Raw genomic sequence first — 27,864 nt, forward strand, 5'->3', positions numbered from 1 at the left:
AAATAAAAATGTTGAAACCTAGCAAAGATGGCTCGGGTTTTGGAGGAAATTGGGGAAAATCTCCTCAGGTTTAGCCCTTCCTGACAGATCCTTCACTTGTGGGCTTTGCCCTTCTCATCTGGCTCTTATCAGGGCTGCTTATTTGCAGAAAAGAGAAGCAGCTTCACAAGGGATCTCCACAAGGGGATAAAAATATCCTGTCAGAAGCTAAAAAGGTAAAAACTCGCCAGTGATGGAACGAATATGCCTATGTGGATAAGAAGCGCTTTGTCATTACTGCCATTTTCCAGATCCCCCCCCCCCAATATTCTCAACTACCTTAGAACTCCTGGTGGCCTCCCATCTATTAGTCTGGTCTGATCCTATTTAATCAAGCGGGGAGGAGATGGAATCAGCCAAGTCTAGTTAGATACTGCCATCTGCTGTGACCTGAAATTCTACTTCCCATTCCCATACTTCCCATTCCAAGCATGGAGATAAACTTTTGGGAAGGATAAGCCTGTGGTCACATCTACAATACAATACAATAGTAGAGTTGGAAGGGACCTTGGAGGTCTTCTAGTCCAACCCCCTGCCTAGGCAGGAAACCCTATACCGTTTCAGACAAATAGCTATCCAACATCTTCTTAAACACTTCCAGTGTTGGGGCATTCACAACTTCTGGAGGCAAGCTGTTCCACTGATTAATTGTTCTAACTGTCAGGAAGTTTCTCCTCAGTTCTAAGTTGCTTCTCTCCTTGATTAGTTTCCACCCATTGCTTCTTGTTCTACCCTCAGGTGCCTTGGAGAATAGTTTGACTCCCTCTTCTTTGTGGCAACCCCTGAGATATTGGAACAATGCTATCATGTCTCCCCTAGTCCTTCTTTCTCTTAAGCTAATCATACCCAGTTCCTGCAACCGTTCTTCATATGTTTTAGTCTCCAGTCCCCTAATCATCTTTGTTGCTCTTCTCTGCACTCTTTCTAGAGTCTCCACATTGTATTGTATTGTAAAGAGAGAAACAGTATTACATATTTATGCAAAGAAACAAAGTCTGGCTTGACAAACTTTTGGAAATGTGACTTTCACAACAGAAAATTATCTTGCATGAAACAATTCCAGAATAATTTTCTGACATTAGAGAGAAAAAAGCAAGTAACTTGTGCATGAAACCACAAAAGGACATTTAGGATTCAAAGAGAAGGTGATTCTTTATGGTAAATGGAGTATAAAACATACTACATTTACCATAAAGAAAGTGTGGAAGAAAGATGACTAAATGGAGCCTCTAGTTCCAGGAGCAATCTACCACCTGGTACTACAGTGGGAGTACTACTGCTCTCATTTCCTGTCTTGATGAGAAATTTCCAAAGGCATTTGAATGTCAGAAAGAAAGAAAAGAAAACGTGGGGCAATTTTGCAAGGCTTTCCATATAATTCATGGCTTCTTCAATTACTGTATGCAAAACACAAGGAAACGCCACCGTGTGCCAACTGTGCCTCCAGAAGGAGCCGAGTTTAAAAGGTACTGAGAAGCTGAGTTTTCAAATAAAACCACTTAGGGAAGCACAAATAACCCCAATGCAAAGACTTTAATCAGCAAACAGCACGCCAGAGCAATGATATATTTAAATATTATTTATCTTAGGCAAGAGCCTTTGTAATTATCCCACTAAATGCAGGGTTACAGTCCTTATATTTTTACATTGGTGACAACTTCATTGACCTGTGGCAACTGGTGTAAACTTAAAGAATATTCAAGTGGTGAATCTGTCCCACTAACTTTAGGTCAACCCCTATACTATGGAGGCAATTACAAAACCACTACTTCCTGAACAAAATTTGAGTAATCAGGTTTCATTCAGGAAACTCTGCAGATTAGGAAAACCCACAGGCAAAACACGTATTTGACTATAAGAAGGCAGGAAAAATGCCTATAATGTCTCTATATCACATTATCTGCTCTGTTCATTGAAAGGCAGGATATAAACTAATTAAATAAATAATCAATCAGACCTAGTTACAACACAGAAAGACAATATGCATCCAAATTGCACTGGTGAACAGGAACTGTAAAGATTATATTTTTCTTTCGAGGCATATAAACACAGACTTTGCTCTCCCATTTTTATGGAAAGCGACAATCAAAACTGCCAAGATCTTTCACTGAGTAATTGTTTCCCTTCTGGTTGAATAACGAGCTCAATAATTGCTTAAATTGACATACATTATCAGATGACCAAAACCTCAGTCTAGTTGCTAAAGTTTCGTTTGTTCAGGATTCAGAAGGGTAAAAGAGATTACAACAAAAACTTTATTGTGAAATAAAAGGCCATTTTATACACTGCATGTTTTTTTAACTGTCTATACAATACCAAGTAGCCAATTTAAAACAATGTTTTCTAAGAAGGCTAATTTGAGTTGATTATTCTGCTGCAGCCTTCCCCAGCCTGGTGTTCTCCAGATGGGTTGGACTTCAGTATCCATAATTCACAGCCAACGTGGACACTGAGCATGCTGGCTGACAATGAAAGATGTTGAAGTCCAAAACATCTGGAGGTCATCAGATGGAGGCGGGGGAGCCTGTCCTATTGCTTCGGTTAATTAAGACTTCCAGTCTTACAAATGGAAATCAGAATAATAAGCACCATTCATGGTGATGAAGACGCTGCATTGAGTTCTGAAGGATTATGAACAGTGTCCTCTTAATACTAATGAATAAAGACATATATCCTCATGCCAGAGTAAAATTAAAATCATTCCTAATGTCTGCAAGGCATTATCTTTTTCCCCAAAGTACTTGCTATTATTTAACATTATTGATGGCCTACCAATTAGTATACTTTTAATTTACAAATTCTATGGGTGTGAATCCCATCTTTCTTTTAAAGCAGACTTAGATACTGATTATCATCTCTTCTATACCTATCAATCAAATGCAGCTAATCTCTCTTAGTAGCCTGATGGGAGGGATATCTTTCCTAAATAAAAAACAGATAATGCCTAACCCCCATCCCAAAAAAGATCTATGCATGGAATTCATCAAACCGTCATCATGTGTACAGGCAGGACAGTAATGCATGTGAATTGTTCCCCCTTTAATGAAGTGACAAATGCAGATGTGGGGGGAGCCTGTATTGGCAATAATTATTAACCACCCTTTTTATAAGTACTTAGCTGTTTAGTTCAAAAGCCATTAGGATTTTTTGCTATTCTCACTGCAGCAGGGCAATACAGCTAGCCCCCTGGAAATATTAATTATGGTCATGCCTAATCTCAGCCTTATGTCAGCAGAGATAGATCAATCTTCCTAACTAAGGCTGCTGTGTGTAGCCAAGATGGCATTTGAAAGTGCGTAACTGCCTGCATTACACCCACAACTACTAATGCACATCCAAATGCTCTAATGCAAGGGTATCAAACTCAATTTCATTGAGGGTTCCATCAGGGTTGTGTTTGACCTCAGGGTGGGCGTGGCCGTGGTGGCGTGGCCAACTTGATATCAGTCATGTCGGGGGCACCTGTGGTGGCCCGAGTCTTCTGCCAGCGAAAATGGGCTCCCAATCCCCTTTTTCAACGGGGTCAGCCTCCTGCAACCCTCTGCCAGTGAAAACAGAGCTCGGGAGGGCTGCATATGGTGCTCTCAAGCTCCGTTTTCTCTGGCAGAGGGTTGCAGGAGGAGGCTGTCCCAACTGAAAACGGGGATCGAGAGCCCATTTTTGCTGGCAGAGGCACCACGAGCCTGTCGTTTGCTGTTTCCAGAGTGGCTCCGTGGGCCAGATCTAAGCACCCCATGGGCTGGATCCAGCCCACAGCCTTGAGTTTGACACTCCTGCTCTAATGCATCCAGCTTGGAATGTTAGTGTCACTTGACCCTTTGCGATGCATGGAGGCAAAGGAGCTGATTCCAGCACCAACATCAACTGCAAAGGGTCACGTTCCCCACCATCAGGTTTTAGCTATAAAAGCATGGGAGGGGGGGATAATTCCTCAAAGAGGCTTCTTTCCTTCACTAACTGCAGAGAATTGTACCGGTTGCAGCAGGAGGTAGATATAATAATATAATAAGATATAATAAGGTTTAAGCCTATACAATGGGGATTTTCCAGTATCATTATTAACCAATAAAGGAGAATATTGTGTAAGTCACCGCTAGCACTGATGATGATAGTACTTTAGATAATGTAATGTCTGCAAGAAAACAGCCAAGGTCAGAGAGTACCAAGGACCTTTCCTTTCAATCCTGAACTACAAATATTCTCTTTTGTTAGTAATTATGATACTGGAAAAAGCCCATTGTATACACTTAAAACTCCCTGAACTGCATACCATTCATTTTTGAATAAATATGTATAGGATTGCAAGGTTTGTTTATTTATTATATCTACCTCCTGTTGCAACCGGTACAGATCTCTGTAATTAGTGAGGGAAGAAGCCTCCTTGAGGACCGCTAGCCTGATAAGATGCACCAAGGACCCCTCAGTATCCTTATTCCCCTGCTGAGATTAAGACACATAAAGGTGCATTTTGTTAGACAATATAAATAAACCAAACTTGAAATTCAACTTAGAGTTGAGCTAAACTTTTTTTCCTGCCTTGATATATTTTGTACTAACAGACAAATATTAAGGCAAAGAGAAGCATTAGCTGAAATCCAAATATTACATTTATTTTTCACTGTTTTCCTTGGATGCCACACTAAATTTCTTTAGAATCTTCTCAGCCCAGACAGACAAGAAAAGATGGCTTGGAGGTCTGACACAAGATTCTTCTGAAACTTAATTGACTTTTATTACCTAATGCTTTGTCCAGAAAAATGTAGGGCAAATTTTGAGTATACACTCTCTGACCTGAAATTATACTTAAATAATTCTCTGTAAAAGACAGAAATCCATGGCAACATATAAGGTTTCAGAGGTAACATATGACAGCTACTTTCTAGAATGGTGAAAAACTAAACCATCTTTTTTTAAAAAAAGAGTTAATTTAAGAATTACACAGAAGGCAGCTTAAAAATTAAGTATCAGGTTAGTAGACTAAAATACTGGCCCATTCTGTAACAAACCTAAAGGCTGGGGTTGGGGAACCAAGCTTATTCCAAACGTCCTGCCTTGTCCAACCCAGTGTTCTCCGTATATGCTAGATTAAAACACTCATCATCAATCTGGGAGTTATGGATAATGGAACCAACTAGAACATGAAGACTTGCAGACGTCAAAGGACAAGATCTCTGTGGTCCCTTCCCACTGGACAATTATTGGACTCTATAGTACATCTGAAAGTCACCAACTGCGCAAGGCTGAAGTAGGCATAAACTTGTTGACGGATGCTGTTGTATAAGTTTATGATTCAACTTCATAAACAGGATTTTATTCATAAATATCACTTTGTAAACGAGATTTTATTAATGAAGTTTGAAACTGCAATGCAGGCCCATTTTTACTGAAAATAAGTCCAACTTCTCAGAAACAAACAACTATTAAAAGCATAATGATAGCAAAAGAAATTTAATTTTATACTTGACATTAAGTGCTTTACTTGCTTCTTTGTTTTAAATATTTTCTATTAAAGTTTCAAAAGTGGCAACTTATTTGAAAAGTCATTATATCATCCTTCCTTCCATATAGTCCTTAGTTTATTTTGCAGAAAATAAACTAAGGCGCTCCAAATATTAGTCATCAGATTAATGAAATAAAAGTCATGTTTGCTTTCAATGCATCATGATAACACACTGGCACTGAAAACCTCTTTAACAAGGGACTAAGACTACCTTCAGTAAGTTTTGGTTAAACTTCTAATCAAATGTTTGACTTTTAGTTGACTCTAAAATACGTTTTTAATTTTTTGGCCTATTTTTCAAAGGTATGAAATATTTGAAAAATAAATCCACAAAAAAATAATAGCAGTTTATTTTCTCAGCACAAGTATATTCATCTCATTAAAAAAGTAGACGGGTGAACAGTACAATGTGTATATCCCTTTATATACCTCAAGAAATTGGTGTGTTAAAAAAGAAATCAGCCCACTTTTTGAATCTAAAACCATGGGTGCCCCTTCCCATGCAGGAAATATAAGTCAGCACTCTGGTATATGAGCAAGTCTCCCAAAGCCGTGCTTTCCCTTGCCCCAAACTCATAGGTAGTTTCAATGGTTCCAGAATGTTGGACATTTCAGGAAAAGAGGTTTAAGAAAACAGCTAGGCACCTTAATGGCATCATAATTATAAAAAGTGTCATTGCATCTTGCAGTGGAACACAAATACATAACCAGAGCAAGTAAGATGTATGGTCTTGGTATGGTAAAAAAAGTTTATGGCTTCAATTGTGCTATCAAAGCTTTCTTTCTTTCTTTCTTTCTTTCTTTCTTTCTTTCTTTCTTTCTTTCTTTCTTTCTTCTTCCTTCCTTCCTTCCTTCCTTCCTTCCTTCTTTCTTTCTTCTTCCTTCCTTCCTTCCTTCCTTCCTTCTTTCTTTCTTTCTTCTTCCTTCCTTCCTTCCTTCTTTCTTTCTTTCTTTCTTTTTTTCTTCTTCCTTCTTTCTTTCTTTCTTTCTTTCTTTCTTTCTTCTTCCTTCCTTCCTTCCTTCCTTCCTTCCTTCCTTCTTTCTTTCTTTCTTCTTCCTTCCTTCCTTCCTTCCTTCCTTCTTTCTTTCTTCTTCCTTCCTTCCTTCTTCTTTCTTCTTCCTTCCTTCCTTCCTTCCTTCCTTCCTTCCTTCCTTCTTTCTTTCTTTCTTTCTTTCTTTCTTTCTTTCTTTCTTTCTTTCTAAATTCCGTGAAACAAACAAGACAAATACTGGAGGTCCTAAGGACACTCTGATATTTTACTCTGTGAAATAGCTAGTGAATATTCCCTTTATCTCTACAAGTCTCCATTCAGACATACTAGGCTGTCAAAGTTATCAGTAGACATATGAAATAGGACTAAAAAGTACCATCCTGTATATGCCCCCCCCCCAAAAAAATATGCATTACTGTGTTCTTTCAGTATGTTTCCTTAAGAAAGCTTACCTATATAGCCATGATGGCAAACCTATGGTACGCGTGCCAGAAGTGGCACACAGAGCCATCTCTCCGGGCAAGCCAACCATTGCCCGTTGATCTTCTGGGTTTTGGCGCACACATGCGCACTGGCCAGCTGGTTTTTGTGCGCATAGGAGCACCGGAAACTGGAAGAGCAGCTCTCTGGTGTGCATATGCAGGCCAGAAACCAAAAGCTCAGCTTCCTGGTGCACGCATGCACACCAGGGAGTTGCTCTTTCAGTTTCTGGTGCTCCCATGTATGCATGCTCTCATTTTTGGCACTTGGTGCCAAAAAGGTTTGCCAACATTGCTATATAGGATTGTAGCATCAACATACTCCATATACCTATTCTTTCACCTCAGACTTTGGTAGCCCTTTGTTAGAAAAGGAGTTTCCCTCAGCACAGAGGGGATTATTTCAACCAATCATCAAAAGAGGAAAAGGAAGGTACCTCAAGCTACAAATCAGTATGACATGACTACCTTAAGAGCCTACAGAGCATGAAGAAATCTATAAGGAACTTAAGAAAAAAATGTGATAATCACCAGAAGTCAGCATGAGTTTGTCAGTAAAGAATCTTGCCATCTAATCTAATCTTTTGAAGGGGCAACTTCAGTGATAAATTGTGGGAGCTTTATGGATTTTCACCGAAATACTTCCATGTAGTATTTCGTGTAATGAAATTGATCAGGAGAATAGAAATGGAGCCATCTGAAGAACAAGCAAAGGAGTTTAATATGTTTAGCCTTGAAAAAAGACAACGGAAAGAGATAGGATAGCATTATTCAACTATCTGAAAGGATATCAGATAGAAGCAGCCCCAGGGCCTGTTCTCTTTTAGTTCAACATACAGGACATTATATATTTAAGTATACCAACTATTTTAAAAGAAAACACACTCCAACTGAATAGTACCGGCACCCTACCCAATTCCCAACATTAACAGCAGACCTGTGGTAGAACCAATTACCAAGAGAGGTAATGAATTCCCCTTTACTGAATATATCAAAGAAGAATATTAGGAGACATCTGTATGAGTGGTTTAATCTGTATTCCTGTCCTGAGTAGGCACTTGGGTCAAACAGGCTTTTCACTCATCCCCTGAATGTGTCAAGTGAAGTCCTGCGCTGGTCCCCAAATTGACAGGCTTTAGGTATGTCTGGAAAAGCAGCTGATTACCTGGACTAAGAAATGACAGAGAGCAATAAGACAGAATTCTGGTCACATGGGCCTGTCACAGCACACCTGGGCCAAAAACTGACGAACCTCTGGTCAAAGAACCAAGGAGCTTACCCATCTCTAGACTGATCAACCCGGTGCTGGGTTTCCCAATTCAAGAAACATACCCTTCCAGCATTCCCCTCCCAGCTGTAGATCTCAGAACAGCTTCACTTTCATGGTAGAGCAGCTTGGAACTTACCAGTTGGAGGCGCAGAGATCTGACCTTCTCCAAAATCAAATCTTTGGTGCTCTTTGACTTTGGTTGTTTGCTTCCAGACGTTTCCAGACCATGTAATGTCTTCCATGCTAGAAGGGCTTGCTGTCTGTTAATGAAACATTGCAAGCAAACAACCAAGCTCAGAGAGCACCAAAGATTCGACAGTTCAAACCCTGAGCTATATAACATATATTCTCTTCTACTGGCCCTCTTCAAAGTGTCATTGCAAGGATCTACCAGTAGTCCAACTATGCTATTCCTTCACCAATAAAATGACACTGGCAGCTTTGGCCCAACAACAGCAAGCATCACCCTTAATTAGGTGGGGGATAGTCCTCTATTTGCCTAGATATCAGATTCTGGGTTGATTCTTTGAATGCCAACTGAGTTGGTCATGCATCCTACTAAATAGGGAAAGCAGCCTTGCCAGCAACATTCAGTTCCTGTCACTTCCGTCAATGGGCAAGGACCACAAACATGCAGGGATGGCGCTGTGCATTTCTTCTGAATTTCACCCTTAACAAATTTACCCCAGGCAAACAGTAGCTTTGGAAGACATCACCTGGAAAGAAAGTCTCATCAACTGAGGAGGTTATCCCCAGATGACTGCTACAGAGGCTTACCTGGGAGTAGAAACAGAGAGAGAGTTCCCACAACACACACAGTTGACTAACTGAATTAGATCAGAGTTGATTGGCACAAGGTATTGAACCATAAACTAACCACCATGTCACAAAGTTAGACTACCACACTTTATCCAACATATTGTGCAAACCCATCAAAGGACACGATTCTGAGCAAACTGCGCTACATACACAGATTAGAGCCAGGACCAAACAATCTAGTTAAACTGTTGCCCCTTTGTGGAAATGGGTTTAAAAGACAACTGAAAAACCAGAGACTTTGCTAAAGCCCCTTGGGTTCAGGATGTGGGGCTGCTTTGCCAAAAAAAAAATGGCAGAAGGGAGGGGGAAGAGCAACTGATAAAATCCCATTACAGAAGAGACTGCGGATGGGGAGGGGACCCTTTTAGCTTTACTGGCTGCATTCACGCAGCACGTTTAACCCGATTCTTGGACTTTCCGGATTCACACGACTTCCCAGGCACCGTGACGAGGTACCTCTATCAATGTTCATAGTAACTAAATTGACGTGTTGAAGGACGTTAACCTCTTTGTATAAGCCCAACCCGGGGGGAGGGGTCCGATTTGGAGCTCAGCCAGGGCCAGAATGGATCAACGGAGGCTCTGGTTTGAATTCTCCCCTCCCCAGATACAAACACGCGTGTTTTACCCAGGAAGTTGGCTTAGTCTGTTGGCGCTGCTAGTCAAAAGCAAGCTCCTTCGGGCAGATCCCCGAAGCAAGCGCGCGATTCCCCTCCTCTTTCCATGCCCACCCCACCCCCACCCCTTCTGGCCCAGCCAGGACGTGCACCCCCTCCGTCCTCCCAGGCAGTCGCCCCCTTACCTGGCTGTACTTGGTCTCGTGCTCGAGGGAGCCCTTGTCCAGCCCGTTCACCGCAACGTGCTGGGCCGTAAAGCCGCTTCTGCTCAGGCTGCTCCACTCTTCCACCTTGGGGCTGTGATAGGGCGAGCTGTCGCTCACTGCGGGCAAACACACGACAAAGCGGAGTGAGGGGCGCGGCTTTCCTCTCTCGCCCTAGTCGCTCCGGAGCGAGCCTTCTTTTTTCCCTGGAGCCAAGCTAGGGGGGACCTTAAGCGCGGAGGCGGGTTTCTGCCTTGAGGTAAGGACGGTCGCCCTGAGAGTCGGGCACCTGGCTTGCCCTGTGGAGGTCTCCCGAGGGAGGGAGGGACCCTGACAGCCAGCCCTGCCCACTTCCTTGGAAGTCAATGCCTTTCTAAGGCGAGCGTTCGGCCTGGCAGCTTCAACCTCAGACGTCAGACTCGGCTGCTTCTCTCAGGATGACACTTTCTGATCAATCAGATCAGAAAGTATTCAGACCCCCTTCACTTTTGTCAGTTTTGTTGTGCTGCAGCTTGATTCTACAGTTGTTGAAAGTCATTTGTTTTTCTCATTATTCTACACTGGGTACCCCCATAATGACAACATGAAAACGGCTGTAAATTTGTTAGAAAGAAAGAAAGAAACTCTGAAATATTACATTGACATAAGTATTCAGACCCTTTGCAACAGCACTTGAAATTTAGTGCTGGTGCCTTCCATTGATCTGTTGCAGACACGTTTCTACACTTTGATTGGAGTCGACCTGTGGTAAATTAAATTGGTCGGACATGATTTGGAAAAGCACACACCTCTCTATAGAAGGCCTCACAGCTGACAGTGCATACTGTAGCAGAGCAATGAGGTAAAAGAAACTGCCTGCAGAGCTCAGAGACAGGATTATGGCGAGGCACAGATCTGGGGAAGGCTGCAGTAAAATTTCTGCTGCACTGAAGTTGCTAAAAGCACAGGGGCCTCCATAATTCTCAAATGGAAGAAGTTTGGCGCAACCAAGAGCTGGTTGCCTGGTCAAATTGAGCAATGGGGGAGGGGAGAGAAGGGCCTTAGTAAGAGAGGTAACCAAGAACCTGATGGTCACTCTGACTGAACTCCAGAGATCCTGTGTGGAGATGGGACAAAGATCCAGAAGGATCACCATCATTGCAACCCTTTACCCATCTGGGCTCTATGGCAGAGTGGCTAGACGGAAGCCTCTCCTCAGTGCAAAATATATGGAAGCTCCCTTGGAGTTTGCAAAAAAAAAAAAAAAACCAACAACACCCCAAAGACTCTCATACAGATTCTCTGGCCTGATGAGATGAAGACTGAACTGTTTGGCCTCAATTCTAAATGTTATGTCTGGAGGACACCAGGCACTGCTCATCCCCTGTCCAATATCACCCCAGCAGTGAAGAATCTGGTCATCATGCCTGGGGGGGGAGGGTTGTTTTTAAGCAGCAGGGACTGGAAGACTCCTCAAGTTTGAAGGACAATTGACTGAAGCAAAGACCAGTGATATTCTGAATGCAGACCTGCTCCACAGGGCTCATGTCCTCAGACGGGGCCAAAGATTCACTTTGCAACATGACAAGCACGCAGCCAAGACAACAAAGGAATGGTTTAGGGACAACTCTGTGACTGTCCTAGAGCCCCGACTCGAACCCTATTGAACATCTCTGGAGGGACCTGAAAATGGCTGTCCACGGATGGATGGATGGATGGATGGATGGATGGATGGATGGATAGGCGCCATTCAACCTGACTGAGCTTGAGAGGATTTGCAGGGAAGAATGGCAGAAAACTCCCCAATCCAGGTGTGCAAAACTTGTCACGCAAGCCATACCCCAAAAGACTGGAGGCTGTAACTCCTGCCAAAGGTTCTTCAACAGAGTACTGAGTGAAGGATCTCAATACTTATTATGCCAATATGATATTTCAGGTTTTTTTTTTCTTTTTAATACGTCTACAGACATTTCTAAAATTTTCACTATGTCGTTATGGGGTACTAAGTGTAGATTAATGAGAAAAATGAATTTCAACATCTGTAGAATCAGGCTGAAATAGAACAAAATGTATAAACGTGAAGGGGCTCTAGACACTTTCTGAATGCACTTTTGTTTCCGACGCCATCTCCTTCAAACCAGGTTTGCAGCATTGAAAAAATCCTGGCGGGAGAAGGCCAAAGACACTTTTGAAAGGTCGAATTGGACTTTTTTAAAAAAAATGAAAGTTAAAATGAAGACTTTAGTTCGCCTTCGGAACTCTGCTCCTCCCGCCTAAACGTTTGTCCACTATGAAACTAATTTTGTTTGAGACTGCTGTCTAATTGAAATAATGCATTAGGGAATAAGAGTTTTGGAGATTCGCGAATAACTCAATAGTTTGGAAGGCTCTGCAACCCCATTCATACGTGCAACCAGACTCTAATGCTTGCTTTGAAGTAAACGGTACGGTTCAAACAAAAGACACTCCCAGAGAATCCGGCCATTTCCTCACTGGTGGCATTTATTTATAGCGGCACTTCACGCTGTCTCCATTATTGCTACATCAAAATAGCGATGCATTAAATTGAGCTTTCCTAAGTCTTCAAAAATCACTAGTGGGAAATGACTTTAAGGAATTGTAGGACTGAATCCTTGTACAAACTGGGGGGGGGGGGGAGAAGCATCTTTTCGTCAAAAGCGAATCCTACTAATTTCAGTGAAGCTTCCGGTGGACTAAATAAAAGCCATTGAAGTAAGATTATAGCTTCGGTGAGATCTGTTTCGTTACAGTAGCGGTTTTGGTAGTGATCTTAAAGTACCTCGGATCTCAAACTCCTGAAGTGGGTTGCAGCTACAGCTGGGGTATCCTTGAGTAAATCGATCTACTGAACTTTAAAATGATAAAAGCGCTGATTCCATTCAAAATTAAAAAGAAAAAGAAAAGAAACCCGAATAGGTATCAAAGCAAACAGCTTAAACAGAGTAAACAAAGAAAATAACCGCAGGTAATTCTGGAATCTGGGGGCAGCAGGGTGACTGAGATATTCCTAAAGCGACAAAGTAGTTGCTACTTCCAATGACCAGCAATTTAAAAACGAGAGAGAGAGAGAGAGAGAGAGAGAGAGAGAGAGAGAGAGAGAGAGAGAGAGAGAGAGAGAGAGAGAGAGAGAGAGAGAGAGAGAGAGAGAGAGAGAGAGAGAGAGAGAGAACAGAAGCGCCCCCTTTGAGTTCCAATCAGTCCTTGAACTCCAACTAGATCCCTTCCGAAAGGAAATATTTTGTGCTGGGAAGAGGGGGGGGGGTGCGGACGTTGAAGATCAATCAAAGAGATCAAGAAAATCCCGCCGGCCGCCAGCCTGCACTCTCCCCGCGTGCCCCCCAACGCAAGGGTGGGATTCTATGCTCTCATGAACGCCCTGTGAAGCCCGACTTCAGCGATTCGAGCTCCATTCTTCTCACCCCAGGACTCAGGGTAATTCATCCCGAACGCTGTAAAAACAAAGCCAGGTTCGTGCAGTCCATAGGGCCACTTCCAGCAGGTCTCCTACCTAGAGGTTTCCATTCCCCCCCCCCCTTTACACAAATTCTTCATTTTCCCGGTTTTCCTTTGAAACCCAAGGAAGCTTTCAAACCGTGCTTAATGCTCCCGGATGGGAATTTGATCGTGGCTGGGTGAAAATATATATATAAAAAGCACTTCCATGTTCTTAAATGTAGGCATGTTTTAAAACAATTAAAATCTCCAGGCGCTTAGTCTTGGGTACATTGGCTGGGGAGGGTGGGTGGGGGGAGGCATGTAGTTTTTCATTAGTTTGGTGAGAAGCTGGCCTGGCCTGCTTCTTCTCCTTTCCCCCAAAATTCAGGTGAACTGAATTCTTGCCCAGAAAAGCTAAATTTGATTCAGTTTAATGTCTAAGTGCCACCCATCGGACACCTGGGCTTAATCAATGCTGGGCTTAACTACTCTGTGTATACACACTCTCTCTCTCTCTCTCTCTCTCTCACACACACACACACACACACACACAACCCATTTCCTTCAATGGAAGGGACAGGAAGTTATTTTCCCATAATATAGCATAATACCCTCCTGCTGCTGGTGACCTATGGGAGGTTGTTGTTTTTTAAGAATTTTTGCAAGGCCTCCAAAGCTACCACGTAGGACAAGGACAGTTGGGGAGATTGTTCAAGGCCGTATTTCTGCCCATTTCTGCCTCCATTCCTGCCCTGAATTGTCAGAAAGAAGAGGTGTGTGTGTGGGGGGGGGGGGTCAACCTATTCTCCAAATCACCTGAACGCAGCACAAGAAGTAGCCGAGGGAAATTTACCAAGGAAAAAAAAATCAACCTAGAACTAAGAAGGAACAATTAAAACAGCGGAACTTGCCTTCAGAAGTTGCGGGTGTTCCATCATAAGAAGGTTTTTTTCTAAGAAGAGATCGGACAACGCTTTGTCCTAAGTGGTGTAGGGTCTCCTGCTTTAAGCAGGAGGTTGTAGTAGAAGATCTCCAAGGCTTCTTCCAACACTGCAATTCTGTTATTCTCCAAATACCTCTTTCTATTAATAAAGCAGTTTGAGGGGAATATCCCTGAGAAACGTATCTATCTCCTTAATACCCTTACAGAGACTGTGGTTTCATGCCTGGCTTGACGTTTTCCAGTTCAAGTGAGTTTAGGAGGTCCACCTGGCATAGGTGGAGGGAAATCTTAGTCTACGGAGGATTTGAATTTATAGCATGCAAAGGAAGACGGAAGCCTACGGAGAATTTCAAAGAACTGGAGCCTAATCAGGTTATGCACCGAAATTAAATTTATTGCGGATAATTCTAAAAAGCTAAAAGGAAAGAGCTGGCCTGCCGCCTGCTGCGCAGTTTCCAACATCTCTGTTTCTTCCCCCAATTCCCACTTATTTCCTCCTAGCAAGAAAAGAGGAAAAGGCGACATGATTTTTTTAACCAATGGTTGAAATTGGCCTTCTGTTTTGTGCTGCCAACCAGTGGGCAGTACTGCTGACTATTGGCGCCATTATTTCTCAAATAAAAGATGGGAAGACGATTAAAAAAAATTAAAAGATTCGGGAGAAGTAGAAATGTAGGAAAGACTCCTCTCTTCGAAGCCATTCTCCGAACCTCACTCTCTCGGACCTGGAACGCGTGCGTGCAAACACAGGCTGTTCACACACAGAGAAAGACACACACAATGCACATTGACGCGTACATACAGCTACTAGGGCGATCTGCCTTCCAATTGCATTACTCTTTCACGATGAGGAAGGGAGATTCCGCTGAAACCAACGGGTTGCGTATGTCCCAAGTAGGAAGCATCAGTGGCAATAAGGCGAGAGGAAGGGAGAACCTCTGAGTTTCGGCCGATGCATGCTACCCAGCGGCTGCCCCCGATCCTTCACCCGGCGGGATCCAGAAGGTTCCGCAGCCCAGGGCAGTGGGCTTAACCAGATCTGCGAAGCCTGGACGGTGTGGTCGAGCTATAGGCAGCCGGGAGGGGAAAGCCTTTGAGAGGCCAGCGGAGAGCAGAAGAGGCCTGCAGGCAACGCCAACCAACCCCGTGTGCTCGAAGGGCCTCGCAGCCGGGTCAGCCGCGCTTCTCCGTCGGTTCGCGGCCGAGAAGTGTGGCAGGCCCAGGCCGGAGCCTGCCTGGGAGAGCCGTCTCGGGCGACCTCCCTTCCCCACGAATAGAGCTTCCTTTCCGCGGCAGCAAGGTCAACTTAACCAATAAATCAAACCCGAACAGCCAGAGGCGCGGGGGGGGGGGGCGAGCTCGGAGATAAACCCAATGCCCCCCCGTTCGCGGGCCTCCTACCCAGAGAGGTGGCCTCGGACCCGGGGGGGGGGAGTTAATAAACACGGAAATCAAGCCAGCTCGCGCTGCTTTTCCGCCCGCCCGCACTGCCCTCCCACCCCGCCTCCCACGCGCTCTCTGTGCACAACGATTCTAGCAGATGTTCCCGCCATGCCGGACCAAAAGGCAGGGGATGCTCGCAAGCAGCGCCCTGGGAAAGGGAATTGGGCAGCCCGATGCGATCCTTAGTAAAAAATAAAAAAAAAAAGATTTGGAAACGGAGGCTTCTTTCATTGGCAACCATAAGGCGTGTGCATTGCACACTCTTAATGTTTATTGTTTGGGTGAGCACCACACAAACGTGCACCTACACACCACTGTGTCTCTCGCACAAAAGTCTGGGGGGGGGGAGGTTGCATGTGTTGCAAGACAGCATTGAATGAAAATGGGCAGCTGTATTGATCTCGCCTGCTTTCACATTTGCTGACATGAAGTCGGTTCGGATCTATGGGGCTGCAGAGTCGAGGCCTTAACACGAGTATCCGTGGGGTCGTGCCTATTGCACGGCACTCGCCGCTCCGGCCAAATCCCGCTAAGCCTTCCTGAACTGCCCCGTCTGGAATTCCGCAGCGAAGTCGGGAGAGGCGGGCGGGCCTCGGAAGGGGCTTAAACGCAAATTAAACATAGGCTGTTTCGTTTTTCTGGACCACCGCTTCGGAGCACAACAAAGTGAAGCAGGAGAACGAAAGCAATTAGGTGACATTTGAACTTCCTGTCTGAGCAAATTTGCCCTGATTGCGGGAACTCGAGAAAGACTTTGCCTGCAATTGCGAGGAGGTGCCTTTGCCACAGAAGCTCTGACTTGAGAGCAAATATCAGCACAAAAGGCTGGCAGAGAAAAAAGTAAATATACCCGAACGGGGATTATGTGTGATTCTGTAGTTTAGGTATGCTGGTAGCCAAAAGAACTTGGCCATGAAAAGGTTAGCTGTGTTTATTCCTCCTTGTAATAAATTGTGTGATTATTCGACAGGTACATGTTTATTGTGTGTGTGTGTGTGTGTGTGTGTGTACATACATGCACACACACACACACACATTTATGCCTTGGGAAGGCACCCTTTCACTTAAGAGGCCTCTATAATTCACAAAAGCTACTAACACAATAAAAAGGTTAGTGTTAAAACTGCCACTGGATTCTTTAATGTTTTAGGAGGTTGATATGTAATTGACATCATGACTAGTTACTTCTCTTTTTCATAAGCACAAGAAGTCGTAACTCAGGCACTTATTCTTTTCCCAACCCTATTCAGCCATTATCTTTTTAGCCATACTTAGATGCAGTAGCCAATATGAGGTACTTGCAAACTAATCCAGAAATGAGATGCATCAGCAACACTGTTTACACAGATGTTGAATCCAGTCAAGATCAACACAACCGATTCACAGCAAATGTGCCAAGTATTGGGACTTGTCTTTTTAGCTGAGTTGATTTTATTTCAAAATGTGAATAAATGCAGGCAAATACATCTGAAAGCTTGTTGGGCATGTCTCTGTGGGCTCATCTACATTTGCTGCTTTGATTTTAGTGAGCTCAATTAAACTGGAGAATTGTAGAAATGCACTTATATGTTTCCTAGATGTTGTGTTGCTTATGGATGTGTAACAAATGTGTAAAGGACATTTTTCCTCCCATCTTTAATAAATGCTTCTATCTCAGCACAGTGATGTGTTCATCTACTGGAGATGTACAAGAGCTTCACTAAATAAGCCTACGCTTCTGCTTTTGAAACGAGAGTGCTCCCCAAACTGAGATGGTCTTAAGACATGGTCAAAAATATTGCCAATGCATCGGTTCATAATATCATATAAACTAATATGTCAATTGTTTTTATCATATTTGCTTCCAAAATAATGGGTTGCCATGCCATGAAAATATTTTCATTGGGAGAAAATATTGTATTTCTTTTCAGTTTCATTTATTTCTCCTTTATAATTAAATGTAAAGCTTATCAGAGAGAAACTTATTTGTGAATCACTTGTTGCTCAATCGTGAAATTCCCTAAGGCTCCCTCCCAGATAAGGAAGCCTGTGCAAAAAAAGTTCTGGCCACCAGAAAGTTCAGCCAAACATGATACATACTAAAATGTATCGGATACATAAAATGTGAGACGTTTCCACATTATGGGGATTAATGGCTGTTAGCCTTGATGGCAATGTGACTGCCTTTGAAGGCCATCTGCTGGGCTTCCTTGTACAGCTGTTTGGCCAATGTGAGAGCACACCACTGGACTCATTGGGCCAGGGGTTTGATCCAATAGGGTTCTGTTTATATTCTTAGGATCCCTTTAAAAGGGGAAGGCCCTGCAGCTAAGTGAAAAATGCCACTAGAACAAAAAGAGAGGAAATTTATTTAGAATCAAGTTCCACCTGGGCCATTACCACCTAAACCATTTATAGCATCATCCAACCCTGTTCCTGAAGACAGACTTTACCTTAGCACAACAGCTGGATGACGCTATACAATGCTATAACTTAGGGCTTCCTTCAAAGCCCATCAGTTAAAGACCAGGGAATCAAGGCTATTGTTGATCCTCAACGAAAGCAAATTCATGTCCTTTTCTGAATTTCTTCCCCTTTTAAGGAAACGACACTAGACATTTTCTGAAGCTACAGCATTGACTGGTCTGCAAAGAAACCACTGGGAGCCACCACGACCCAGCCCATCCAACAGACCGTAGAACCTCTGGAAGGGGTGGGCTTCTTGAGTTCGGTTGACCAACCCTGTTCCCTAGCTGGAAGTCTGAACCTCTTACCTTGATCTGTTATGGACCTAATCCCCAAGATGTCAGTGACGGAATGAGAGGAGGGCCAGGTCCGTGGCATATGGACGGCGCTGTGGATCGTCGGCACGCCAGGCGGGGTAGGCACCTTGGCACCTGCTGCAGCTATGGGGCTGGGATAAGAGTAGATGTGGTTGTAAGGCAGGGCCGGCTGCGGAGCTGCCTGGTGCTGCTTGTAAGCCTCGTAGTGATTCTGCTGAGACAGGTTTCCAATCTTGTTGCGCAGAATCCGGCTAATAGAACTGACCGAGGGGACGTTGTACTTGTCGCACACGCCGTCGGCCAGCAGCCGGTCCCGGATCTCCCAAGCAAAAATGCCCGGATCCCTTTGCTTGTAAGTCCGGATGTGCTTCACTACCGTCGGCGTGGTGACCCGCGGCTTGCTCCCTCCGATGGCCCCGGGTAAGATGGAACCGGTCTCGTTGTAGCGCGCCAGGATCTTGCTGACGCAGCCGTGGGAGACGCGCAGCTGCCGGCTGATGTCGCACGGTCGGATGCCCAGCTGAGCTAGTTCCACAATCCGAAGCCGGATGGCGTTGGGCAAAGGGCGGCCGTTGACGAAGACCCCGCCGAGCTGGTTGACCTCCCCGAAGGCTGGCTCTGCGAACAAAGAGAAGCAGCGGCACGTTGGAAGAGGCGCCCGGAGTCTGGCGACACGGTCAGCCTGGAACAAGGGCAGGGAAAGGAGGGACATCGGGACTGCCAAACGCTTGAGAGGTGCGTCTCCTTCCCGGGGAAGGCTGGCTTGGTGTTGGGCTGCTCGCCGCTGCCTGGGAAGCAAGCTCGGCCTTTTTAACTCGTAGAAAGGGCGCACCTAGCTAATAGCCGACGCCTTAAGGAGTTCGTCCTTGCAGGCTTCTAGTCGCGGGGACTCCGGTCCTTGAATTTCCCAAGAGACTTTTCCCTCCCTGAGTGCAACCGGCAACGAGCAGGCGGTTTGGGACAGCAGCCACTAGGTGAGTGTCCCTACCAACCTCTTCCCAAGCCTCGCAGGGCCCCGAGTCCGCACATTCCCCGCATTGGAGTGGAAGCCACTCCAGGCAATTCACCCGGAGTCACTCGCAGGAGGGTGTGTGTGTGTTAGGACAGCGGAGGACCGAGGCGTTCCTTGGAAAGCACTCCTCCAGCTGAAAACTGAGCGGACTGCTTAGTCAACGCCGTTGGGGCGGCCAGCTTCCTTCTCCTCTCGAGGCGGCGCGTTGACGAAGTTGTCTAGAAAAGCCCAGTGCCTAAGAAACTAGCAGCCGGGAAAGCTAAATAACCCCGCAGAGAAGTGGGAAGCGACCCCCCCCCTCCCCGATTGCGGGGATTGCTCTCTTCCCCTCCCGTCAGCCAAGAAGGCTTCCCCCGCCGAAACACAAACAGCTTTGAGGGGGAAGAAGGGGAAGCGAGAGAGAGTCCCGGGTTACAGAAGTCTGGGGTCGGTCAGTTGCCCTCCCCCCCTGGCCCCAATACTTTGGGCTCGCCTTCTCCAGCACTGGCGCTTCTTGCGGTTGCCGCCGTTGCTTCTCAACGCCTTTCCCCCCAACAAGAGTCAGAGCCACAAGCGAAGCCAGCCGGGCGCCCGTGGGAGCCAGGAGCTATCGGACTGCACACCCGCGCCCGTCTTAACACCCCCCTCTCCCAACCTCCGACGCCTCTCCAGCAAGACCACTCACCCATGGTTTGACTCAGGACGCCGAGCAGGGTGCGTGGAGATCCCCGGAGGAAACTCGGCGTGGGGTGAGTCTTGCCCGGCTCGCCGGGATCGGCTCCGGAGAAGGCCCCGGCTGGCTAGGATTCCTACCGCGGGGAAAGGCGAGAATGTCAAGGAAAAGGACCCCAAGGAAGTCACTTTCCCGAGGCAGGAGACTTAGATCCCGCATTTCAATCTCGCAGCAACGTGGGCTGGGCTGGGTCGGTTGGGGCGTCTCAGGCTATCACTCACCAAAGACACGCCCCCTTAGAAGGTGGACCTAAAAGGAAATGCACCCCCGGATTGGTAGGCAAGAGTGACAGACAGTCTCACGCTGGAAGGGCTTCCGTTCGCTTTTGCAGGCGAGCTGGATCGGCACCTGGGTTCCATATGCAACGGCAGCGCCCAAGAGATGGGAAAGCTGAATTGCGGGAGGCCATAAGTTACAGGAAATCTAATAGCAGAACGTGGAAAATGTCTTAACAGGATGAATAGCCGCTGAAGGCGGTTTTATTTTCACAAAAGGGACTCACCTTAGTTCTGCTTTCAGTGCCAAATAGCTAGAGGTCGAATTAAACTTTCAAAAAGACACACTGACCCTGGGGTGTTTTTTTTTCGTCCCTCATTTTAGAAAACAGAAATAATATTTCCTGGGAAATCGCATTTTCCCATTTTAGAAAAGCTTATTTTGTATTTGTCCAAGAAAACACTGCTCTATTTCCGCCTGGTATTATTTATCGTTAGTGACAGCAGCAACTGTAAAAAAAAAAAGGAGGAGGAGGAGGAGGCAAGAGATCTAGACCAAAAGAACGCTAGCAAAGAGGCCGGAGTTGATGGAAACCAGTCGAGTTGAGCTGCCAGAAATGGAATATCTCGACGGTTCGTCTGCAAACAAGTTGATCACGCAAATGTGCGTGTTAGCTTTTGCAATGCAACAGCAAGGCCACAAACAAACACGGGGCTTTCCCTGCCCCATGAAAGACGAATGTAAATAGATTTTAATGGAATGGCTTCTCTTTTTTTTGCGTCATTCGGACCGCAGCCGCTGAAAACTTTTTAGAAGAAATCAACCTCGCCCAAGAAGCACAATGACACGTTACGAGCCGTGGGAGGGGAGGGGTGGGGTGGGGGTCTCTTGCGCACTCGTAGCTCCGGAGGTATTGTACAGGATCCCAGAACGAGAAGCCTTGTCCACTTGTAACGACCTCCTCTCAATGTGGGCCTGCGTTGGAACATGAAAAACACTGTAATAGAAGCTTCTTTGCTGAGAACTTTACGAAGTTGGATGTGGGTCGGGATAATGCCAGGATATTGGCACTTGCGCTGACACATCCCCCGCTCGGACATGTTTTCAGAACTTTCCTAGTTAAGGAAAGAACTGATCCGCCACCAGATCCTTTAGCCGCTTGTGGGTTTTTTTTGTCAAAGAACGCGTTTAAGAGCGGGCGGGCAATTTCATCTGAGACTTTAGGTCGAAGCGTGAACTGCAGAGGACTAAAAACTTCCAGCAAGAAAAGTGAAGTGGGGGCGGGGGGGGCCATTCCCACCAAGGCCGCTTTCTAAGCCTAAAGCTCCTTTGAGGGACAAGGCTGTTTCTACAAATCGACCCTGCACTATTTCGGTGGTTTAGGACTGGAATAATGGGCAGCGCTTGACCTCTGCATGCAGCGCGCTTAACAGGAATGACTGCGGGGGGGGGGGTCCCTAAAAATGAAAGCAATGACCTCGCTTTGGGAGGAATTAAAACGTGGGGAATCTCTGTCTGCAGGGGAGAAACATTGAAAACTCAAGCTAGGGATATTGCATAGGAACGAACGTGGGGGATGCCAAAGTTGCGCTCCGAAACGAGGGTTGCGACCGTTTACAGGCTAGCGCTCCTGTTCCAACCGGAGAGATATTCATTGTGCTCAGAAAATAGAACTGGCCGAACAAAACGCAACCCCGCTTTTAAAGAGGTCCAAGTATCACCCATTCTCTTATAAGATAATTGCAATGGGCCCCCGGTAATGGGGGCTAAGTGGCGGTGGGATGGGGGAAATGTAACAAATGTAACAAAGCGGGCTTGCCTTTGAAGCAACAACAAGATTTTTTATGAAGGAGTTAAAATTGTAATCTAACAGTGACATCGCTTGGGAAATGATGGGGAAGGGATAATTGTCTCACCGCGAAGTTTCTGTGTAACGCACTAGACTAGGCTACGCTGGTTTGGATATCGATTGAATATTGCCTTTTAGCAGCCAAACCTGAGTCAACTATTACAGGGCTAATATCGGAGTCCGCTCTAGAACCACCCATGTGGGAAGGGGGGGGTACTAGAGAGTGGTTTCTTTCTCCCCCTCCTCCATCTTCTTCATTCTTTTAATCCATCAGGTGGAAGTAAGTCTGCGGTGACTCAAAACTCAAAAAAAAAAAAGCTTGGAAAAATAACTTAATTCTAATTAATGGATTAAGCATCAAATCGAGGAGGGTTGGTTCAGCCAGAGCTGGATAACGTCCCGCGCCTTTCATCATAAATTTGTCAGCTGCTTGTCCTGTTGAGAGACGCCGAATCACCTTGAAATTCTCACGTTTCGTCTAAACAGGCTTCTGTCAGAGGGGCCGCTCCCCTCCCCACTGGCAGCACTCTCACTGAAGTCGGTCAGGGGCGAAGCTCTTTGACCCTCTCGCTCGTGAGGTCCGGCTGGCGCTCTGGATCCTGATCCCTTCCTCCCAGATAAATGTTAGGGGCGCTTTAAAGGAGCTTCTGGTCAGGACCCACGATTGTCTTCCCACCGGACACCCCCCCCACACACACACACTTTCTTCTCTCGGATTGTTTTGGGGAGAGACGCACTGGAGAGGGGAAGGCTTACCAATGGGAGTGGGGAGATGGTGGGGTCTTAATCATTCACAGCCGCTCCTGTTCATCTTTTTGACGAATTTAGTCCGCTGGATTTCCAGCCATTCCTTTCCAGTTCAGGCAGCAGCAGGCCCACGGGCAAGCTCCGTCCAACCCCCTGGCTTGGATTATAATTTCAGCTAGGATTGAGATCTGCGCACCGACGGGATGGCTGTCTTAATGCGAACCTTTAGCGTCCGTTCTATTTTTAAAGCACAAATTGTTTAGATTTGAAATTGACGCCAAAAAAAAGAAGAATCCCCAGGAAGCTCCAGCCGTCCAATACAATATCTTGGGCGATGTGTTCCTGGGTAGGTCAGGGATTCTCTGGGAATCTGAACATCCCAAGATATTCGAGTTTTACTTGCAGCCCTGTCCCGCTTTCGATCCCGGTCTCTTCTTTCCAGTCCACCCCCGTTCTCGCCGTGCCTCCGAGAGCATCTTTGAGGTAGTATTGTCGGGTCGGAGCTTACTTCGGGGGCCCTCCGCTCCGCCTCTGGCTCATTTTCCCCTCAAACTTGCATCTCCCTCTCCTCTCTTCCTCTCGCAGCTCCACCTCCCTGTCTCGGGCTCTGTTTCTCGGGCCTTTTTCTCAATGTGTGTTCCTGATGTGATTCTGTCGGAAAAGCTCGTTTACTCTGCCCAGGTCCCCAGTGGTTGAAGGATAATGTTTATCAGGGCCGAACGTGCTCAAGTTGTTTCCACTGAACTGCTGAGTGGAGGCTGAAATAACAAAGGTCACATCCACAGTCAGTGGGGCGAGGACGAGGGGAGCCGAGACCAGTAGGAACAAACGTCGCAATAAACAACAGCCTGTCGATCGCCTTGACCTGCCTGGCAAAAAGATTAATTTCAGGTACAGAATAATGAAATAATTGGAGGTAGAGAAGACGGAGGAGCTGAAAAGGAGGAACGAGGGGGGGGGTGGCCAAGGGGAAAAAAAGAGGGTTTCTTTTCCTCAAATTTTGAAGAGTACAAATGGAACGCAACGCTTGTTGAGTTTTTCTAGGCTGGATTTTCAAGCCTGGGGGACCATTTGGCTTGGGAAGGCAAATGAAGTCAGATGGTCTCCTTGACACAGAGCTTTTCCCATGGTAACAAAAACAGAAGGAGCAGGAGAACCAGGTTAGGCCTTGAGGGTGGATAAGTAAAAGAAGGCAGGGAGGCAAGCCGCTCTGAGCTAGATTTAAACAAAAGAAACACACACAAAAACACCACCCTCAAAACTGGTCTGGCAGTTAAAGAGCGCTGAGCGGGCCCCGAGAAAACCTGAAGGTGAATATCAACCAGATGCTCGCCCAAGAAAATGTGGAATCCCTCTCGTGAAGTTCAGTGGGAAGAGGTGGAACTATCAAAGTCCCCTGCCTACCAGCTTTGTTTGGGGCTTCAATTCACACGCGCGGGCTAAGAGATTGTGAACGTGAATAAAGCCCGGTTTGTTTTGAGAAGATGTTCCTGGGGGCAAACTGGTCTTACTCGCTCCAGTAGACTTTGACCTTCTGGAAGAAGAAACGGGAAAGGCAGCAGCTCTGGGGAACAACCCAGCCCAGATGAGAACTGCAAAATATTCTGTGCAAATGACTGAATAGAAAGTGTGACTTTAAATTAATGCTATTTCTGTGGCTCACAGTGGAAAAGCATCACTCCCTGTGGGAAACTATGCTGGACAAGCAGCCAATTAAAAATGCCACCTTCAATGTATTTGCGTTTGGCAGAAATCTCCACAGACCCACAACTGGACATTTTTCTAAGGGGAAATAAACAAAGGATTGAGCTATAAAGCAAAATGTTTTCTGTTTTCTTATGAGCTGTTTGTCTTTCCGCTGGTTTGTTGGTCTGGTACATGAATCCCTCTCTGATTATTCCAACAGGTCTCTCCTCCTCTTCTTCTTCTTCCTTCCTTCCTTCCTTCCTTCCTTCCTTCCTTCCTTCCTTCCTTCCTTCCTCCTCCTCCTCCTCCTCCTCCTCCTCCTCCTCCTCCTCCTCCTCCTCCTCCTCTTTCTTCTCTATCGCTACCTCTATCGAAAGCATCTTGCTAAGAATCTTGCTCTGAGAAGTAAAACCAAAGAGGGGAGGATGATACACCTTAGCCAGTACTGATTTCGGAGTGGTTCAGCAGATCCTCAGCGGATTTGTAATACTCAGCAGCTCTGAAATGAATCAGCCCCAACAGCGTTTAGGATGGTAGCAGCGCTTGAATGTCCCTGGGGGCTTATATTTCAATGGTGCGAGGCTGGTTTCTCGGTTGTATTCAACTGAATCCCAGGTGCGGGGGTCGGGGTGGGGGGAAATCTTATGTAGACAAGTCACGATTTCAAACAAGTAAACAGAACAGAGCCAGCAGATAAGGTGATATATTTTTTTCAGGAAAGGCAAATTGAAACAAATAATTCTGCTCCCACCCACCCACCCACCACCAACAAACCCAGCAATTCAACGGTAAACCGAAATGAATCAAGAATTTTACTGGGGGGGGGAAGGAAATATACGGGAGTTGCAACCTTACAAGTGTCAGAATACTGTTTGGAAGATGTCATATAGGCCTAAAACTAGATATTCCCATTTAAATCAGCCCATGGATTGCATCTTACTCTTTGTTTTCTTTTCTTTTTAGTAATGTATTCTGCTGACTAGCAATCTGCTACAGTTAAATTTGTAGGAAAGTGGGCTTCGCTGGGGGGGGGCTGTTTTCAGGTGCGTACTCTCTATCTCAAATGCATGTATTCAGAAAATCCAAATTGCAGTGGGATTTTTCAGGGAGACATTAATGACCGTCTGTGTTTTCGACTGGAGAGAGCTTAAAGTCTAAAACTGACCTCGGGATGAAATACTATGGGAAGAGGGGAGACCTCACAGATAAACATCATATACATAATCTGTCTGAAAGTAGAGAGGGGAACAGATGGGATCGATCAAATATTGAACTGATGGGTGGGAAGTGAGTTCAAATCTCTTTCCCATTTGATGGAAGACGATGGGCTGCGGAAAATAAATCTAACACGCTACTTCTTCTCCTCAATGTTAAGAAAAATTATCACGACTTCAGGGTCAGTTCCCTTGAATTCAGTAAGATTTCCTTCCGACCAGCTTTCCGTGGCATCGTCTCCCTTCCTAAAGCTGAGAGTGACTGGCCCAAAGTCACCCAGCTGGCTCTGTGCTAAAGTGGGACTAGAACTCACTCACAGGCTGCCAGTTTCTAATGCCTTCATCGCTACCCCAAACTGGCTGGCTGGCTATTCATGACCAGGTTCCAAACAGAATCACCTCGACTTATGTTCTTTGGTGAATTTCCACCAGTGTGGCGGTCAACCTTGCCACTGTCCTAAACTCCATAACCCAGAATCTCGGAACGGGGTGGGGGTGGAGGCTGGGGGATCATTCTAATTCCTACACAACGCCTTAGAGAAGGGGTGTCCAAACTTGGGAACTTTAAGACTTGTGGACGTCAACTCCTAGAATTCCCCAGCCAGCCATGCTGGCTGGGGAATTCTGGGAGTTGAAGTCCACAAGTCTTAAAGTTCCCAAGTTTGGACACCCCTGCCTTAGAGAGAGGAAAGAATACAATCCCATAAACGATTGATGAAACGGGCAGAAGTGTGGTCGGTTTGAGCTCCGAGCTTGGCGATTTGGTTGCAAACGCTTCGTCCCCCATTCGAGGAGACCTCTTCAGCGCCCAACCCAAAGCGCACCGAAGACCTCTCCTCGAATGGGGGAGCAAACGTTTGCAACGAAAGCGCCAAGCTCGGAGCTCAAACCAACCACGTTAACTACCAGCCCGAACTACTAATAGTCAAAGACATTTCAACTGGCAGAACTTTCCGGGCAAGTAAACTCGGAGGAAAGAGCTTCATCGCCTTTAAGGGTAAAGGTTCAAACCCTCGCACATATGTGCAGCAGCAGCAGCAGCAGCATCAGGTGAGATCGTTCCCGACTCAAAGGAGCGGTTCTCATCTCAGTTTTAGAGCCGAAGAGCCAGCGCTGTCCGAAGACGTCTCAGTGGTCATGTGACTAGCATGACTAAACGCCCAAGGCGCATGGAACGCTGTTACCTCGCCTTTACCCAAATGTAATTGTCAAGAAGCTTTTCCTTGGGAGAAAAACGCCACAGAATTCCAGGAGCTTATAGATCAAGCTGTCAAAAGCTTTGGGATCCAAGCGTGTTTTGTTGAATAATCCTGACTTTTGACTGCACGGTTCAAAACCTGCAGCTGTAAAATGCTTGACATTCCTGCCCCGTGACAGGAAGCACAATTTACAGAAGGAGCAGTTATGCGCGCCTGACAGTATACCTTACCAAAGCAAACATTTCCAGGGCCGGTTTCCTGCAGAATTCTCTCCAATCTCACCTGCTGCTGCTGCTGGACCCACCACGGGACCTTTCTTGTATAATAGGTATTCTGGGGTCTACATTCCGCTGAATTCAGAGCGATCTCCTTCTCCTTCTGGGTTGCAAGCAGAGAATTTCAGAAACCGGGGTTCCCCTCCTTCCTCCCCTCCTCTCTTGTCACCCCAGCGGCCCCTTTCACGGACTTGGAGAGGCTTCTAACAGAAGGATCGTTTGGTTCGCCTTCCCCACTTTCTTCTCATCGTACACTATGTCGAGGTGTCTATTTCATCTTTGGGTTTACGGCATTTTCATCCAGAATTCAAGGCAGTCGCCTTCACGCTCCCTCTCTTGAAGTTTTACTCCAGCAGTAAGCTAGATGGGGCCCAGAAAAGCTCAAAACATTCACACCGAGGGTGGACATCCTCTGCCCCAAGTGACCTATTCTGCTGGTCACCGCAGCCCTT

General features: G+C 45.9%; 1 protein-coding gene across 1 annotated transcript in view; it reads right to left on the reverse strand.

Moving 5' to 3' along the window:
• The window catches only part of PAX9 (paired box 9), a 43,229-nt gene extending 22,829 nt beyond the window's left edge, over positions 1-20,400 (reverse strand). Inside the window, exons 1-3 of the mRNA XM_081938430.1 lie at positions 20,179-20,400; positions 18,494-19,120; positions 9,902-10,038 (exon numbers count right to left, since the gene is read on the reverse strand). Coding sequence (XP_081794556.1) covers positions 9,902-10,038; positions 18,494-19,120; positions 20,179-20,182 — 768 coding nt within the window. The 5' untranslated portion in view covers positions 20,183-20,400. The remainder of the gene's footprint in view (positions 1-9,901; positions 10,039-18,493; positions 19,121-20,178) is intronic.
• Positions 20,401-27,864: the final 7,464 nt, after the last annotated feature.

Source organism: Natrix helvetica (assembly GCF_964273705.1).
Source record: "Natrix helvetica genome assembly, chromosome: 1".
Classification (NCBI taxonomy): Eukaryota; Metazoa; Chordata; class Lepidosauria; order Squamata; family Natricidae; genus Natrix; species Natrix helvetica.